At 42.5% G+C, this 18,408-nt stretch overlaps 1 protein-coding gene across 9 annotated transcripts in view; it reads right to left on the bottom strand.

The window, feature by feature from the left end:
• The window catches only part of HHAT (hedgehog acyltransferase), a 354,783-nt gene that overhangs the window by 209,419 nt on the left and 126,956 nt on the right, over positions 1-18,408 (bottom strand). For all 9 annotated transcript variants that reach the window (XR_005199664.1, XR_005199669.1, XR_005199665.1 and 6 more), the window contains one exon: positions 9,178-9,328. Coding sequence is in view for 1 of the 9 variants with exons in the window: in XM_017525581.2 (XP_017381070.1) it covers positions 9,178-9,328 (151 nt within the window). In the remaining 8 variants the exon portion in view is untranslated. The remainder of the gene's footprint in view (positions 1-9,177; positions 9,329-18,408) is intronic.

Genomic DNA, 18,408 nt, shown 5'->3' with positions numbered 1-18,408 from the left:
CCTGGGTAACAAGAGTGAAACTCTGTCTCAAAAAAAAAAAAGAAATAGAAGGTTGCACTCCGTCCTCAGAACTGAGGTGGGGCAAAAAGCAACACTACTTTGCTGAAGGTATGTCTGAATTAGAAGATAGAGCTAGGAAACCCAGAAGCTTAAAGACCAGGACAATTCTTCTCCCTCATTGGCAAGGAGGACCTGACCCAGCATGAAGTGAGATAAAGGAACAGAGGAAGAAGACGACAGTCATCAACATGGCCATGGGAAAGGAGATGCAGGAGGAGACACTGGCAGTCGCGGGAGAAATTAAAGGTAAAACCTCCACTTCCTTCCTCCATCAGGGCAGCTGTGTCTGGACTGCTGTTTGTAACACAAGGATGTAAGGTCAGAACAACCCCAGACGGGGTGGCCATTCATCCAGTCAGTGACTCAGGTTAAACTGGTGACTCCCTTTCTCCCCCTCCCTCGGTGCTGTGAACTGAAAATAAAATTCCAAGCCCCCCAACTGACTGAATAGACACCTCCTCTTGGCTGAAGGGATTCAACAATAGACCTGAAAAACTAGTTCAGGCCGTGATGGGAAGAAGGGGTTGAACATGCCTCATTATATTCTCTTCCCTTCGAAATTCAGGCACTGCTGACCAGCATTAACGTTAAAACAGAGCTCTTAAGACAAAACAGACTCTGTGGCAGTAAGATACCAAATTCCAAACTGACTGTAGTATAGCATTACATGACAGATAGCAGGCCTTGAAAGAAATTATATCTCTTTGACATATTTTGAAATGGCCCTGCAAAGCTGTCTCTTGCGGGGGAAATTTACACTCTGTGGAGAATCCCCTTCCCTTTCCAGGTCTTTTTCTGATTCTGAAGAGATTGGCTCAGAGTTGAGCACCTTTTAAAGATCTGAAGAGGAAATATTTGCCATCTATTGCCTCTAAGAGCAGCTGCTTCATCTACTTAATAAGAACCTTGGCCTCCACAACCCCTTATCTTAACCTAGACATTCCTTTTTAACAACCCGACGTGTTTAGACAGTAGGGTCTTTTTTCCCAATTGTTAATCAGGAAATCTTTAACTCCACCTGTGACCTGTAAGCCTCCAAGTTGTCCCACCTTTCCAGACCAAACCAATGTGAAACTCATGTGCATTCACTGATGTGTTATGTCTCCCTGAGGTATAAAAACAAGCTATAACCTAAAGAACACAGGTTCTCAGGACCTCTTGAGACTGTGCCTTGGGCCTTGGTCATTCAGATTTGGCACATAATAAACCTCTTTAAATATTTTACCAAGTTTGACTCTCTTTATCCACAGTGACACAGACTATAACCCTCCCCATCACCCCCTGAACCATTTCCCTTTCTAGGGAGTCAGTAGGTAAGCCATAGTCATTCTCAGGTACCCAATAATTCCAGATCCTGTCCCACAAGCCCCACACTCCAGACCATGGAGGAGAAACCTGCTTCAGTTCCATTTCACTAGACGGAGAGTAAAAGGGAGTGATGAAGAGCACAGACTCAAGAGCCCTGTGCTTGGATTCAAAGCCCAGCTCCACCACTCACTCACTGTGTAATCTAAGGTAAGTTACTCAGCCTCTCTACGCCTCAGTTTGCTCATCTGTACAGTGGTGAAAATAATAGTGCCTACTTCACAGGAGTTTTATAAAGATTAAATAAATGGACTATGTAAAAGAACTTAGAACTCTCCTTGCAGGAGTGGGAACAAGCCTTGTGGAAGGGTTTTTCTCTGAATAAATTATACTTGAGTGTGTGTGCGTGCGCAAACACAGGGACACACATCTTCAAAGCTGTAATAACTCAAGTACCTTCTAATTGATTTTGAGATGTTATTGGATCTTATAAGAGAGGCAGATAATTTTACTTTCCAAAGGTGGTGAATATTTTAGATGAATTAGACTTGTTCTTAATATTTGTCTGTTTTTCCCTAGATTATTTGTAATTATAGTAACTACTTCATAGGATACAAAATTTCAATTAGAAGAAGTAAATTCAAAAGATCTGTTGTACAATATGGCAACTACAGTAAATAACAATGCATTGAAAATTGCTAGAATTTTGTTTAAATCTGCAAAAAAACCATTCTCGCTAAATTACTTGATACTGGAAAATAGTTACCTTTTCAGAAAAAAAAATGTTCTATTAACATATAATGAGTTTAATGTTATTTTAAATGAATTTAAAACTTTTTTTTTTAAGGACTGTCCTGGCAGAATTATGCGTTCTTTGCTGCTGCTGCTGCTTCTATTATTACGATTATTATTAGAGTTTGGGCTATTCTGAGGACGTGTTTTAGAAGCATTTCATTCCCAGCCCTGCATCCAGTTCCTCATCTTCCTCTGTAAGACATTAGGGCATCTCCTTTCAGCAGCTCCCTCAGAAAAATCCTATCCTCAAAGATAAACAGCTGCCCAACCCTCTCCTGTCCAAGTGTGAACTGAATCCCTTTTCTTCCTTTACAACTTTCTCCCTCATCCAATATCTAGGATGTGGCACAACATCTGCTAAAATAATGACAGTAATAGTGTAAGAAAGGAAAACATTCCTCTTTCTAAATTCATTATAAGGCAAAGCCATTCTCAAAGAAACTGTGGCAGATGCAATATTTTGGCATGTTGTGTATTAATAATGAGAAAAACAGGGAGATGATGGTGGAGTATCAACAGCAGTCATGGCACGGTGTACCTGCAGCCACATGTCACTGCGTGCTGCAGGGAGAAACTGCTCAGCTGCCAGACCTAAATACTTGGAAATCCTGCTCTTAAGACCTGATCAAAATTTCAGAAGAGTCACCACCTGTCCATTCAGCATAGATTTCCAGTGAATGCTGGGCACTGAGGAGGGTGCTGGGGTTACAGCATGAAACAAGAATAAAATATGATTGCTGCCTTCAAAGGACTTATAGGCTGGTGGGTTGCAACCAAGTAGACTGTGACTATTACCATGAAAGGTACAGGGTTCCAGCTCCATTAGGTACTGGATACTCTTTATAGTATCTCCATCGTACAGAGAAGGAAATGAAGGCACAGAGAGGTCATCAGCTAATAAGTAATGGAGTAAGCAGTGGAGCCAGGATTCAAATCCAGGCAGTTCAGGCTTCAGGTCTGTGGCCTCAAACGCTACGCTCTGGTGACTGGTGATCAACACCTTCCATCTGAAGATGTCCTGGTGCTTCTTACTCTAAAGTCATCCAAGAGCTTGTCAGTAGTAAAGGCACCCAAAACAAATCTTCCACACAGAAGAGCATAGAGAAGAGGACACACTATCTGTGAAGCAAAAATAAATCCAGGAAGCAAAACATAATGATGATTTGTAAAATTTGCTTTAACTTGATAGCCCCTTTCCCCTTTGATCTATCGAAGTCTATGTCTGAAGGAAAAGGTAAAGGGATTTTAAAATATGAATGGTACAAGAAAGAAAATATGTTTTCTGAGTTTGTTGAGATGGGGCTATGAGAGAGGGGTTGGGGGCTATGAGAGACAGGTACCCAAAATGTGAGGGAATGCAAATGTCTGGTGGTTGGAAACTGCTTGCAAAGCTATATGAATGCATAAGAGCTCTGTGAGGGGTGAGGGAGAGGTCGTACCGGGGCAGAGTCAGGGACTGCCATGCTTCCGATTTGAAATCCATGTCCTCCACCTCTTGTCACTCACCTCTTCTACCTTCCAACCCATTCAACACTTATCACCCTACCAGGTTTCTCTTTTCTGCAAAATTAAAAAACAAATGGTGGGGCTGTGCACAGGGTCTCATGCCTGTAATCCCAAGACTTTGGGAGGCCGCTTGAGGCTGGGAGTTCAAGACCAGCCTGGCCAACACAGTAGAGACCTTTCCTCTACAAAACCTTGAAAAATTAGCCTGGTATGGGGGGGGAAGGGGAGGGAGCACATTAGGACAAATACCTAATCCATGTCAAGTTTATAACCTAGATGACGGGTTGATAGATGCAGCAAAGCATCATGGCACATGTATACCTATGTAACAAACCTGCATGTTCAGCACATGTATTAAGGTAAAATTAAAAAAAAAAAGTTAGCCAGGTGAGGCGGTGCGTGCCTGTGGTCACAGCTACTTGGGAAGCTGAGACAGGAGGATCACCTGAGCCCAGGAGGTGGGGGCTGCTGTGAGCTATAATCACATGACTGCATTTCCGCCTGGGTGACAGAGTGAGACACTGTCTCATAGATAAAACCACAAATGAATAAATGCTGTAAATTTTACTCTGTTTGTAATGATTAACCGTTATTTATAAAATGGTGTCATGATGGTTGATGGTTTCTATTTTGGTGTTCACAGCATGCCCACCGTGTATCCAGCGCTTTAGTACACGGTCTTGCCTAACCCTTCCAACAATGCAGTAAGATGAGTGGAATAGAGAGATTTGTGGGGTGGATGTGCTTTAGCACAGGGGTCCTGGTGGTCATCTCCCTTCAGTGTGGCTGGGCTAACAGACGAAGAAGGGAACACAGGCATCACCTAGTGACAAGACGCTGTTCCTAGTCTCATCCGACACCTCAGTCCCCCTCTCACATGAAAACAACAGACAAAATGACAAGACCAAGGCCCCTCCTCTGAAGGTACAGCCCATACCCCTTCCACCATAGTCTCTCTGAAGCATCGCATCTCCAGGGCAGAGCTGAAATGGCGCGTTCCCTCAGCCACTCCCATCCTCGCTCACTGCCTCCCTACCAGGCCCATTAGCAGGTGGACCTCTCAGTCACCTCTGGCTTTGTTAGATTTTCAAAAAAAAAAAAAAAAAAAAAAAAAGTACTAAGAAGCTACCACTTCCTGAGGATATGGGATCCTCAGGATATAGGATACCACTTCCTAACTACTATATGCCAGGCTCGCTCAATCTTCATAGCACTCCTATGAAGCAAACTAGTAGTATTCTCCTTATATTAGAGATTAAAAGACTGGCCCAGAGACCTTTGTCCCAAGTCACATAGCTAGTAGGTAGCCAGCTCTTAGTCACTACATTGCTGCCAAAAAAAGCAATTTTTTATTAACAGCACTTATTCCACCTTTTCTTCTTTATACTCACCTGATTCCGGCTTTCTACCCAACAATGCTTGTAGACATGATAATATATTTCACCAACTCCATGCCCACCATCCCGCCCTGAGACTGGTGATTAAGCACGATTCAAAGGCAGTACTAATGCAAAGCCAGCAGCTTGTCGAGCTGATTTATCATCTAACGTGCTGGACCAACTCTCTACCTAGGGACCTAAATTCTACTGACCTAATAGCCCATGTAATCAATGCCTCACTGAAAGAAGGTGCTCAGATTCCTCCTTATCCCCAGCTTAAAGATATTCCTGGATATTAAGGTGTAGCAGCCACCAACAGCACCAGATCCCCCTGGGATAAGCAGTGATGTATGAGTTTGCCTCTGACGACCTGAAAGCATCATAATTCAAGAAATGCAGAGGGCAAGCTGTGTAGGGTTCCTGAAATAATTGAAACTGACCCATAACTCACCAGCCACCATGGGAAATTCTATCGCTTTGCTTCCGTAACTAGAAATCAAATCACAAAAATAGGGTCAGATCTCTAATTTGGAGACAGACATGCAACGTCATCTTTAATGACTCCTGGCAAAAACTGCTTATTACAGATCTCAGCCCATCTAAATTAAAATGTGAAATCCAAAAATTAAGCAGAAAATTCTCAATTTCTCAAATCCATTAAGAACACAGAAAAATCATGCAAGCTGGAACAGACATATTCCTTGGGGTCTTGTTATATCTGTAAATAACCTGAGCAGAAATTATATGAAAGAGAAGATTTATGAGGAAAGAAAAACAAACCCATCAAGTACTAAGTTTCAGGTTTGGGCCTTCTTGGTGAATTGCAGTTTTTCACAGTCAATTTGAACCAGCATGGCATGGAAGATGATCTCTTTGGTAATGGCCACTTTTATCTTTTCTATGATGTAGAGCTCATATTCCTCTGATATGGCAGGCTGCTGACTTCATGTCTCTCAATGCTAAGTAGGCTGAAAGATGGTGCAATCAGTCAGCAGTGTTCAGGATGGTATGGCTCCATTAAAACGGGGGGCTAATAAAAAACGATGAGTTTGTGTCCTTTGTAGGGACATGGATGAACCTGGAAACCATCATTCTCAGCAAACTGACTCGAGAACAGAAAATCAAACACCGCTTGTTCTCACTCACATGTGGGTGTTGAACAATGAGAACACATGGACACAGGGAGGGAAGCATCACACACTGCGGTCTGTCAGGGGGAACTAGGGGAGGGGCAGCGCAGGGTGGGGAGTTGGGGAGGGATAACATGGGAAGAAATGCCAGATATAGGTGATGGGGAGGAAGGCAGCAAACCACACTGCCATGTGTGTACCTATGCAACAATCTTGCATGTTCTTCACATGTACCCCCAAACCTAAAATGCAATAAAAATATATATATATATATATATAAAAACAAAACAAAACAAAAAACGGGGGACTAAAAATTCCTCTATCAGCAGTTCTAAACCTCATTCAGGGTAGATGTTTGAGAAGTTCACGTAACCATTAAACAATCTCTGGAGATTGTTTTAACATTTCTTCCCTCCGCTTCCCATCCACCAAACCCTTTATGTCACCGTGTGAATAGCTGACATGACCCAGCAGAATAATTTACATCACCAGCGTTCACATCAGCTCATGACCAAATTCTTCTCAGACCTACATCCAGGAAGAGAGTGCCATTCCCTGTCTGCAGCAATACCACAACAGATGGCCCAGAAAAAGTAAGTTAAGTTAGCTGTTAATAGAAATTACAAATTCAAAACTCAGTTTCCCTTAATGAGCATTCTTAAAGAGAAAAGTTAGAGAATGAGACCAGGACCAGTGTCAGGGTTATGCCACCAGATGCTGAACATGAAACATGTTCAACTCCTGCTATTAGTAAATGAGCATCTGCAAATTGCACAAAAGAAACACTCTAATTGTTATTTTATTTTTCTTCAATTAAAAAACTACTTCTGAGTCTTACATTGTACATTGGATCTCAGAAAAAGTTCATCTCCACACCTAAATCCAACTGCTTAATATGTAATGGCCATTCTGTACAAAGACCTTTGTGTTTCTAAGTATAATTGGCAGCCTGGAAAATCCTTCAAGAAACTTAACACTGTGGAGAGGAAAACCTACACCTATGCATGCCAAAGAAGCTAGGGTAAGAGTCTAGGTCACTCCCAGGAAAGCTCTCTTTGTTATTTTATCACATGCTCTCAGAAACACCTCTTTAGAACCACATCACTCTAAGGGGTCAACCCAGAGCTTCCTCCTCAGATTAACTTTTCATTTTGTCCACATTTCACTTAAAACTTTAAGTGAGAGGAGAGACTGTTTCAGCAGCCTGGGGTCTCAAATATTTGAGTCTAGTCCTAATCAAGACAGTGACAAAGGTCTTGACAGACATGTTCTCTCCATCTCTGTGGTTGATATAGAACTGAGGGTCTTTCTTGGACAAAAAAGAATTATTAAAATAAAGAACAAGAAGACAACTGTTTTGAGTATGAAATATAGTCAGCAGCCTAAACTGCCTCTTGTGATAATCAATGGGTTGGTATTTATGGACAGGGACCCAGAAACCCGCATGCCTTCCGGGGGTTACGGTTTTATCATGCCAGCCAATACCAGAGAAGCCTTATAGGATAATGTGCTTCCCAAGGAATGCATGAGTACAATATTCACATGGAGCAGACAGAGGACTGTGCTGAGCTCACACCAGACACTTGTGACATGTTCCCAAATCATGCTGGGTGACCCAACCTATTGATTCAGTAAGTTACTTTGATGAGTAGATCAAAAGTTAACAGGGCCTCCCAACTAGGCTCACCTTTTCAACAAAAACCACTCCCTGGTCTTCTAGTTAGAGACCACCTGTTTGCCAACATTCCCCCATCTTGCCCTTAAAACAGGGAAACCTGTGGTATTTCATGAACTAAGGACAAATTAAAGTAACTACCTGACATTCCCTGCAATCACCATATGAAAGTTCTCACTCCAACAAGCCAACTCGACCAAAAATAAAATGTATTTAGAGAGGTTTTGATAAATTCAACATCTGTAATAAGTCACTATGAAAAACAAGAATGTTGAATGCTACTCAACTCCATTGGAACAGCCACATTAGGTACAGCAGTATTTACTGAGCTCTTCCCCTACCTGTGTCTTGGGTTTTTTGCCTACAGAGATGAAATTTAACAATGAATAAACCCATGATCCCATCTACTAGGGCACTGAGGTAGAAGGATCTAGTCCAGAGTTCCAGACTATCCTGGGAAATATAGCGCGAACTTGTCTCAAAAATTAAAAAGGAATGAGCCACATGGATGGGGCACCAACTCCCATGGCTGTACCAGAGCTGACCCTGAGGTCCTTCCACTAGGTTTGCAGTTGCAAATGCAATCCTGTCACTGTTACACTCTGAAAGTGATAAGACAAGCACAGCATTAAGTCCATCACATTGAAAACAACAATCTGAAATGGCAGGGGACTAAGGAAAAAAAGACTCCAGACCAACTATAAGACTACAGGTCAAAATCTAGAAAAGTAAGAAAATTTCAGAAAAAGTGTCTATCACGTCCACTGAGCATAGCTAAATCCTTATTAAAAGTTAAAGCTAATCCTTATTATTGAAGATTAGGTAAACTTCAAAACAACTCCTGGAGACAGGGATTATCTTTACTACTGTTTAAGAGATAAGAAAAATGAAACGGAGAGATTTAGTAAATAGTATACTGCAACACTGGCCTAGGCTATTATTCTGAGTCTATTTTTCTTAATCAATCAACAGTCTCACATATACTAATGTCGCTTTCAAGAAAAAAAGGAAGCAATTACAAAATCAAGATACAGTAGCCTTTCCCAAGTTGGTAAGAAACCACTTCAAACATAACCCTTTGCACATTGATGGGTACACAGACTCGCAGAGAAACTTTCTTATCTCACCTGCCTTCATAGACTAATTGTAATCATGAGACCCAGAAAGCATGGACTGTCGTCCTGTTAGTAGGATGAAGAAATGGATGCCAGATTCGGCTTGAGCTAGGGGCAGGAAGAGGATGGTAGCCCAACCCCTTTGAGACCAGTCCAGCTATGCTCCTCCCACTAGTCACTCCTGATCAACTGTAGCAAACTCAGCGACTGACCTCCACATCCCGGTGAAACTGAACATGGTGCTCACGCAGCGAGGGAGGGTGGGCGGAGTGAGTCCATCCAGGCGCATGAGCAGAGCTGGTACACCGAAGAGCACCAAGTACTTCACGTAGAAAAAGAGCACCTGAGCTAACGCCAGTCCTCCTGAAAGGCAAACGGGCTGGTCAAAACCACAGATGAGGGTCACAGAAGTTTCCTGGAGGAGACCAACACCCCAGGAGCTATGCCAGCTGCCCTGCTTCTCTACCACCCCTTCCTCCCCTCAACTTGCACATTTTACAAAAATACTCCTATGGCCAAATAGGGACAGCTCCAGTCCACAGTTCCCAGCAAGAGCAAGCCAGAAGGCGAGTGATCTCCACATTTCCAGCTGAGGAACCAGGTTCATCCCATTGGGACTTGTTAGACAGTGGGTGCAGCCCAAAGAGGGTGAGCAGAAGCAGGGTGGGGCATTGCAAGGGCAAGTGCAAGGGACCAGAGAACTCCCTCTCCTAGCCAAGGGAAGCCATTAGGGACTTTTCCCAACACTGGCCAAGACACTGTGCTTTTCCCACAGACTTCAGAAGATTCCCTCCAGTGCCTACAACACCCATGCCCCGAGTTTCCAGCACAAAACTGGGCAGCCGTTTTAGCTCCAGCAGTTTTGTTTCTCATACACCAGTGGTGCCTGGAATACCAGCAAGACAAAATCACTCATTCCCATGAAAAGGGGGGCTGAAGCCAGGGAGCCAAGTGATCTGGCTCAGTGGGTCCCACCCCAACGAAGACCAGAACGCTAAGATCCACTGGCTTGAAATTCTTGCAGCCAGCACAGCAGTCTGAGATCAACCTGGGACAACCAAGCTTGGTGTGGGGAGAGGGCGTCAGTCCTTGCTGAGGCTCGAATAGGTGGTTTTAACCTTGCCTGTGTAAATAAAGTCACCAGGAAGTTTACACAGCAAATGGGTGGAATCCATGGAAGCTCAGCAAGGCCTCTGCAGGCAGACTGTCACTAGACTCCCTTCTTGCTGGGCAAGGCATCTCTGAAAAAAGGCAGGGATTTATAAATAAAACCCCCATCTTCCTGGGACAGAACACCTGGGAAAAGGGGCAGTTGTGGGATCCACTTCAGCAGATTTAAACTTCCCTGCCTGGCAACACTGAAGGGAGTAATCGGTCTCTGAGCACAGCACTTGAGCTCTGATAAGGGACAGACTGCCTCCTCAAGTGGCTCCCTGACCCCTAAATATCCTGACTGGGAGACACCTCATACAGGAGAGCTCTGGCTGACATCTGGTGGGTACCCTTCTGGGACCAAGCTACCAGAAGAAGGAACAGGCAGCATCTTGGCTGTTCTGTAGCCCCCACAGTGATTCCCAGGCAGGCAGGGTCTGAAGTGGACCTCCAGCAAACTCCAGCAGATGGGCCTGTTAGGAGGAAAACTAACAAAGAGAAAGAAATAGCTTCAACATCAACAGAAAGGACATTCACTCAGAGACCCCATCAAAAGTCACCAACTTCAACGACCAAAGATAGATAAATCCATGAAGATGGGAAGAAACCACCGCAAAAAGGCTGAAACTGCCAAAAAACCAGCCTCTTCTCCTCCAAGGTATCACAACTCCTCACCAGCAAGGGAACAAAACTGGATAGAGAATGAGTCTGACAAATTTACAGAAGCTGGCTTCATAAGGTGGGTAATAACAAACTTCTCCAAGATAAAGGAGCATGTTCTAACCCAATGCAAGGAAACTAAGAACCTTGTAAAAAGGTTAGATGAAATCCTAACTGGAATAACCAGCTGAGAGAAGAACATAAAAGACTTGATGGAGCTGAAAAACACAGCACAAGAATTTTGTGAAACATACACAAGTTTCAATAGCCGAATCAATCAAGCAGAAGAAAGGATATTAGAGATTGAAGATCAACTCAATGAAGTAAAAGTGAGAAGTCAAGATTAGAGAAAAAAGAACAAAAAGAAATCAACAAAGCCTCTAAGAAATATGGGGTTATGTGAAAAGACCAAATCTACATTTGATTGGTGTGCCTAAATGTGATGGGGAGAATTAAACCAAGTTGGAAAACACTCTTCAAGATATTATCCAGGAGAACTTCCCCAACCTAGCAAGGCAGGCCACCATTCAAATTCAGGAAATACAGATAATACCACAAAGATATTCCTCAAGAAGAGCAACCCCAAGGCACATAATCGTCAGATTCACCAGGGTTGAAATGAAGGAAAAAATGCTAAGGGCAGCCAGAGAGAAAGGTCAGGTTATCCACAAAGGGAAGCCCATCAGACTCACAGTGGATCTCTCAGCAGAAACCCTACAACCCAAAAGAGAGTAGGGGCCAACATTCAACATCCCTAAAGAAAATAATTTTCAACCTAGAATTTCATTTCCAGCCAGACTAAGCTTCATAAGCAAAGGAGAAATAAAATCCTTTACAGAAAAGCACCTGCTGAGAGATTTCATCACCACCAACCCTGCCTTACAAGGGCTCCAGAAGGAAGCACTGAACATGGAAAGGAACAACCAGTACCAGCCACTGCAAAAAATACCAAATTGTAAAGACCATCAACACTATGAAGAAACTGCATAAACTAACCGGCTAAACAACCAGCTAGCATCAAAATGGCAGGATCAAATTCGCATATGACAATATTAACCTTAAATGTAAATGGCTAAATGTCCCAATCAAAAGACACAGACTGGCAAATGGGATAAAGAGTCAAGATCCATTTGTGTGCTATATTTGGGAGACCCATCTCACATGCAAAGATACACATAGGCTCAAAATAAAGGCATGGAGTAAGATTTACCAAGGAAATGGAGAACAAAAAAAGCAGGAGTTGCAATCCTAGTCTCTGATAAAATGGACTTTGAACCAACAAAGATCAAAAGAGACAAAGAAGGGCATTACATAATGGTAAAAGGATCAACGCATCAATAAGAGCTAACGTTCCTAAATATATACGCACCCAATACAGGAGCACCCAGATACATAAAGCAAGTTCTTAATGACCTACAAAGAGACTTAGACTCCCACACAATAATAGTGGGAGACTTTACACTCCACTGTCAATATTAGACAGATCAATGAGACAAAAAATTAACAACGATATCCAGGGCTTAAACTCAGATTTGGACCAAGTGGACCTAATAGACATCTACAGAACTCTCCACCCCAAATCCACAGAATATACATTCTTCTCAGTACCACAGTGCACTTACTCTAAAATTGACCAATAATTGGAAGTAAATCATTCCTCAGCAAATGCAAAAGAATGGAAATCATAACAAACAGTCTCTCAGACACAGTGCAATCAAATTAGAGCTCGGGATTAAGAAACTCACTCAAAACCCCACAACTGGAAACTAAACAACCTGCTCCTGAATGACTACTGGATAAATAATGAAATTAAGGCGAAAATAAAGATGTTCTTCAAAACCAAGGAGAATGAAGACACAACCAGAATCTCTTGGACACATTTAAATCAGTGTCTAGAGGGAAATTTATAGCACTAAATTCCCACAAGAGAAGCAAGGAAAGATCTAAAATTAACACCCTAATGTCACAATTAAAAGAACTAGAGGAGCAAGAGCAAACAAATTCAAAAGCTAGCAGAAGAAATAACTAAGATCAGAGTGGAACTGAAGGAGATAGAGACACAAAAACCCTTCAAAAAAAAATCAAATCCAACAAAATAGAGTTTTGAAAAGACCAACAAAATAGAGTGCTAGCCAGATTAATAAAACAGAAGAGAGAGAAGAATCGAATCAATGCAATCAATAATAATAAAGGGGATATCACCACCCATCCCACACAAACTACCAGAGATTACTACAAACACCTCTGAGCAAATAAACCAGTAAATCTAGAAGAAATGGATAAATTCCTGGACACTTACACCCTCCCAAGACTAAACCAGGAAGGAGTTAATCTCTGAATAGACTAATAACAAGGTCTAAAATTGAGGAAGCAATTAATAGCCTACCAAACAAAAAAAGTCCAGAAACAGACAGTTTCACAGCTGAATTCTACCAAAAGTACAAAGAGGAGCTGGTACCATTCCTTCTGAAACTATTCCAAACAATACAAAAAGAGGGAATACTCCCTCACTTATTCTATGACCAACATCATCCTGATACCAAAACCTGGCAGAGACACAACTAAAAAGAAAATTTCAGGCCAATATTCATGATGAACATCGATGCAAAAATCCTCAATAAAATACTGGCAAACTGAATTCAACAGCACATCTAAAAGCTTATCCATTACAATCAAGTTGGCTTCATCCCTGGGAGGCAAGGCTGGTTCAATATATGTAAATCTATAAATGTAATCCTTCACATAAACACAACCAAAGACAAAAACCACATGATCATCACAATAGATGCTGAGAAGTCCTTTGACAAAATTCAACAGCCCTTTATGCTAAAAACTCTCAATAAACTAGGTATTGATGGAACATATCTCAAAATAATAAGCTATTTATTACAAACCCTTGGCCAATATCATACCAAATGGGCAAAAACTATAAGCATTCCCTTTGAAAACTGACAGAAGACAAGGATGCCCTCTCTCACCACTCCTATTCAACATAGTATTGGAAGTTCTGGTCAGGGCAATCAGGCAAGAAAAAGAAATAAAGGGTATTCAATTAGGAAAACAGAAAATCAAATTTTCTCTATTTGCAGACAACATAATTTTACATTTAGAAGACCCCATAATCTCAGCCCAAAATCTCCTTAAGATGATAAGCAACTTCAGCAAAGTCTCAGGATACAAAGTCAATGTGCAAAAATCACAAGCATTCCAATAACAGACACCAGATACACCAATAACAGACAAACAGAGCCAAATCATGAGTCAACTCCCACTCACAATTGCTACAAAGAGAATAAAACACCTAGGAATACAACTAACAAGGGATGTGAAGGACCTCTTCAAGGAGAACTACAAACCACTGCTCAAGGAAATAAAAGAGAACACAAACAGATGGAAAAACATTCCATGCTCATGGTTAGGAAGAATCAATATTGTGAAAATGGCCATACTGCCCAAAGTAATTTATAGATTCAATGCTATCCCCATCAAGCTACCACTGACTTTCTTTACAGAATTGGAAAAAACCACCTTAAACTTCATATGGAACCAAAAAACAGCCCACATAGCTAAGACAATCCTAAGCAAAAAGAACAAAGCTGGCAGCATCATGCTACTTGACTTCAAACAATATTACAAGGCTGCAGTAATCAAAACAGCATGGTACTGGTACCAAAGCAGAGATATAGACCAATGGAACAGAACAGAGGCCTCAGAAATAATGCCACACAACTACAACCATCTGATCTTTCACAAACCTGACAAAAACAAGCAATGGAGACAGGATTCCCTATTTAATACATGGTGTTGGGAAAACTGGCTAGCCATATGCAGAATGCTGAAACTGGATCTCTTCCTTACACCTTATACAAAAACTAACTCCAGATGGATTGACGATTTAAACATAAGACGTAACACCATAAAAACCCTAGAAGAAAACCTAAGCAAAACCTTGAGTCTCATCGTGTGTGTCAGGCACTGGCGCCCACTTCCCTCAGCTTCAGGAAGTATGCTGTATCTGCCTTTACCAGCTTGTGCCCCTGACTCTCCCCACGCTCTCATCTCCAGACTGTGCTGGGCTCCTGCTTACGTCCATGGCCTGACCTCTCATCTGGACCTTTTCTGCTCCAAGTCCCTCTAATAACTTTTACTTTGTTCACATCAAACCTACTCTAGATTTTGCTTAACCTTTTTGTGATTAAAGCTTTGTAGCTTCAAGAAACTTATTTTTTTAAAAAAAGTTTTTTCTTATATAAGGTTATTTGTAAGAACCTCTCATATATAAGATCTGGGGTAAGTTCTGGAAATATAAAGACAAATCAATAAGAATACAGACCAGGAACCTCAACATAAGATACAAATGACACAACAGAGACTTGGAGATTTTCCCTCCCAGCTAGGGGTGAAGGAGGAAGAGAAGTTAATGTCCTGGGGTGGTCAACACCAGTGCTCTGTAGAGACACTGAACAAAAGGTAGCTATTGCCCCAAGGAGTTCCATAATGTGCTTGGTCAGGAGGAGATGGATCAGCGCCCAGAAAACCAAAGTAAGGAAATGTGACTGGTGGGGGAAGGGAGTAAGATCATGGGCAGAACTGAGGAACGGCTGCCACATACTCCAGAGCGACAAGTACCACAGCCCAGGAGGAAGAGCGGCGTGTCAGGGAGAGGGACGGGGGATACCTTCTTTAAAGCTTGCCCAGCCAGAGTGGCCAGAGAAGCAAAAGAATTCAGTCATCTCTAGCACTGGATTCTGGATGAATGAACTACATCAACTGGTGTCATTTCAATTGAACCTAAACCTCTAGAGCTAGAAGCAGCTTTACCAGGGAGAAGCCGGTGTTCGCACTTCTGAGCTCAGCAGTCACTGGCCTGCTGAAGGGGAAATGGTCGGAATCTAGTAGTTCAGACTCATCCACTACGAGATCCTGAGCTGAATCTCTGACTAAGGTGGACACCTGTAATCTACCTGCCTGTGCACAGTCTATCACAAAATCCCCTACTCATAGTACAGTAGTAATACACTCTAAACAGTTAGTTGTGCATGCTGACAGCAAGGCCACGCACGCCAAGCGGTTGACCATCTGATTCTCAAAAAGGGGGTGGTCCCAGGAACCCGGCTGCATCTGGCTGGTGAGCAGTTCACAGCAGAGGCTCTAGGGCTGCTTCTAGGAAATGCAAAGACTGTTCAGAGTAAGGAGGACCAAACCAGGGAGGGAGGAAGATGAAGGGGAAAAAAGGCACCAAGTTAGAGAGGCTGGGGGAACATTAATCACATTCCTAAAACTGCAAACAAGCAAGGCAGATGTTGGTAAAATGAAGCAGAGCAGACTCACGTTGGCTCGAGGGTGATTTAGGGCTCGAAACTTCTGGCTGCATAATTCCATTCTGCATGAAGGCACAAAACAATGCAAAGAAACCAGGCTGTGCATAGAGGCCAGGCTGTGCTCCTTGGGTGCGTCAACAGGCCTGGAGGGACAGCAGCCAAACAGAAGGGGACGAAGCCAAAACTTGGTGCTCTCCTGATGAGGGCTAGGCTGAGGCTTTGCACTCTCCTCTCCTCACAATTGTTAGAGTGGGATCCACTCACCCTTCACAAGGGGCTTCTCAGACAGTTCCATCTCATCTCATGGGTCGTCTTACTTACAAACACCCATGTAAAACAACAGTCACACAAGCAGCAAAAGCATCAACAGAATAAAAACACCAAATTTACAATAGTGGCTGCTATTGAGGGGAAGGGCGGGAAACACAATCAGGAGGGAACCCAACTGGACTTCAATCATGTTGTAATATTTTATTTTTTGAACTAAGGATGGAGAAACAAGTATTTGCTCCATTCTCTCTGTGGTGAGAACTATTATTACTCCCCATTTTATACCTGGACTCAGAAAGGTTATAAAATTGCCAAAGATCACACACTAATAAGTGGCAGGGTTGTAACTTGGATCAGGTCAGCTGTGTTCAAGTCACCACGTTTACTGGATTCATATGCAACCCTAAGGCCAGACGGGGAAGAGTGTCTGTGTGAAGCAGATCAGGGTGTTGTTAAAGGGAGCTGACAGAAGGTATTTCAAGCAGGAAAAAAAACCAAAAAAACTAAAAACCGGGAAAGAGCTCTAAAGGTCCTCAGAAATTCCAGCCTCAAGGAGCACACTGTATGCAAAGATATTTGAGAGCAAATGAGGGGTGGTGTATTGTGGTGAGCAACTCCAAGTGAACAGATTTGCTCTTTCTGAGTCATTTCAAGCTAACTAATACTAGGTCAAAGAAACACAGACACAATGAGAGATGCCTTTTTCTGCTATGAAGGGCAGGTAATGTGAAAGACAGGGACAAAAAGAGAGGCACTTAGTGAGCCAAGGACCATCAAGCTTGGGAAACCTTTCAGATGCTCCCAGAGGTAATCTCAGTCAAGGACAAGAGTCAGCCCCAAAAGGGGCTCCAACTGCTGCATCCAAACCACCTCCTGGCCTCCCATCATCCTCCCTTGCTTTGTCCTTAAATGAGAGGAGCCAGTGATCTGTAGAAAGGGCTCTATACTGGGCAACCATGAACTAACACTCTCCCAGGTAACTGTTTCTTTTTCTGTAACACCAGACTGATCCTCTCAAGGTCACCATAAGTGATTATTAACTCGGAAACCGAAAGGAGAGTTTACTTCCCAGAGTGCCTACTCTTTGAACGTGTTAGACACGGAAAAATCTAGTTTTGGAAAATTTCTTCTTACAAGGGTTCAAACCACCAAAATGCCCCTCTTTAAAGAAAAGATGTGTTGCTGGGGGAGACAATTTACCTAGGTAGAATATTAAATCCTGTTTTCCCACCTTCCTCCTCAGGCTACCACCTACTGACATCATCTTGTACTTGATTCAAGAAATACAGGGAAGAAGACTCCACATAGCAGAAGCAAAGTAATACTCCATCCACATAGCCATGCAAGACTTAATGAAATAATATGGGACAAGAAGGGAGCTTTACACAGGGCAAAATGTCCTGAAAATTCTAAAAAGCACATTTTCAGACAGAGTGTCCATGATATGGTTTGACTGTGTCCCCACCCAAAACTGTTTGAATTATATCTCCCAGAATTCCCATGTGTGGTGGGAGGGACCCAGGGGGAGGCAACTGAATCATGGGAGCCAGTCTTTTCCATGCTATTCTCATGAGATTAAGTCTCATGAGATCTGATGGGTTTAATCAGGGGTTTCCGCTTTTGCTTCTTCCTCATTTTTCTCTTGTCACTGCCATGTAAGTGACTTTCACCTGCCTCCAAGATTCTGAGACCTCCCCAGCCATGTGGAGCTGTATGTAAGTCCAATTAAACCTCTTTTTGTTCCCAGTTTCAGGTATGTCTTTAACAGCAGCATGAAAACAAATACAGTCCATCACTCACTCTGCCTAAAAGTGCTCTATAAAAACTACGTGCAGAATGAATTGAAAATTAACTACTAATTAAAAGATTCTATTGCAAATCCCTCAAAAAGCAAAGAATCACTTTAGAAAGCAAATAATTACCTCCCCAAAGTATCCAACAAATTCAGATTTCCATATGTCAACTCAGGCTTAAAAGAAAGATACAACTATTTTCTGCATCTAAGAAGTTATCTGTTCACCAAGTTACCTGAGCACAATA

The sequence above is a fragment of the Cebus imitator genome, unplaced genomic scaffold (assembly GCF_001604975.1).
Source record: "Cebus imitator isolate Cc_AM_T3 unplaced genomic scaffold, Cebus_imitator-1.0 Scaffold38, whole genome shotgun sequence".
NCBI lineage: Eukaryota > Metazoa > Chordata > Mammalia > Primates > Cebidae > Cebus > Cebus imitator.
This window is presented reverse-complemented; position numbering and strand designations above follow the sequence as displayed.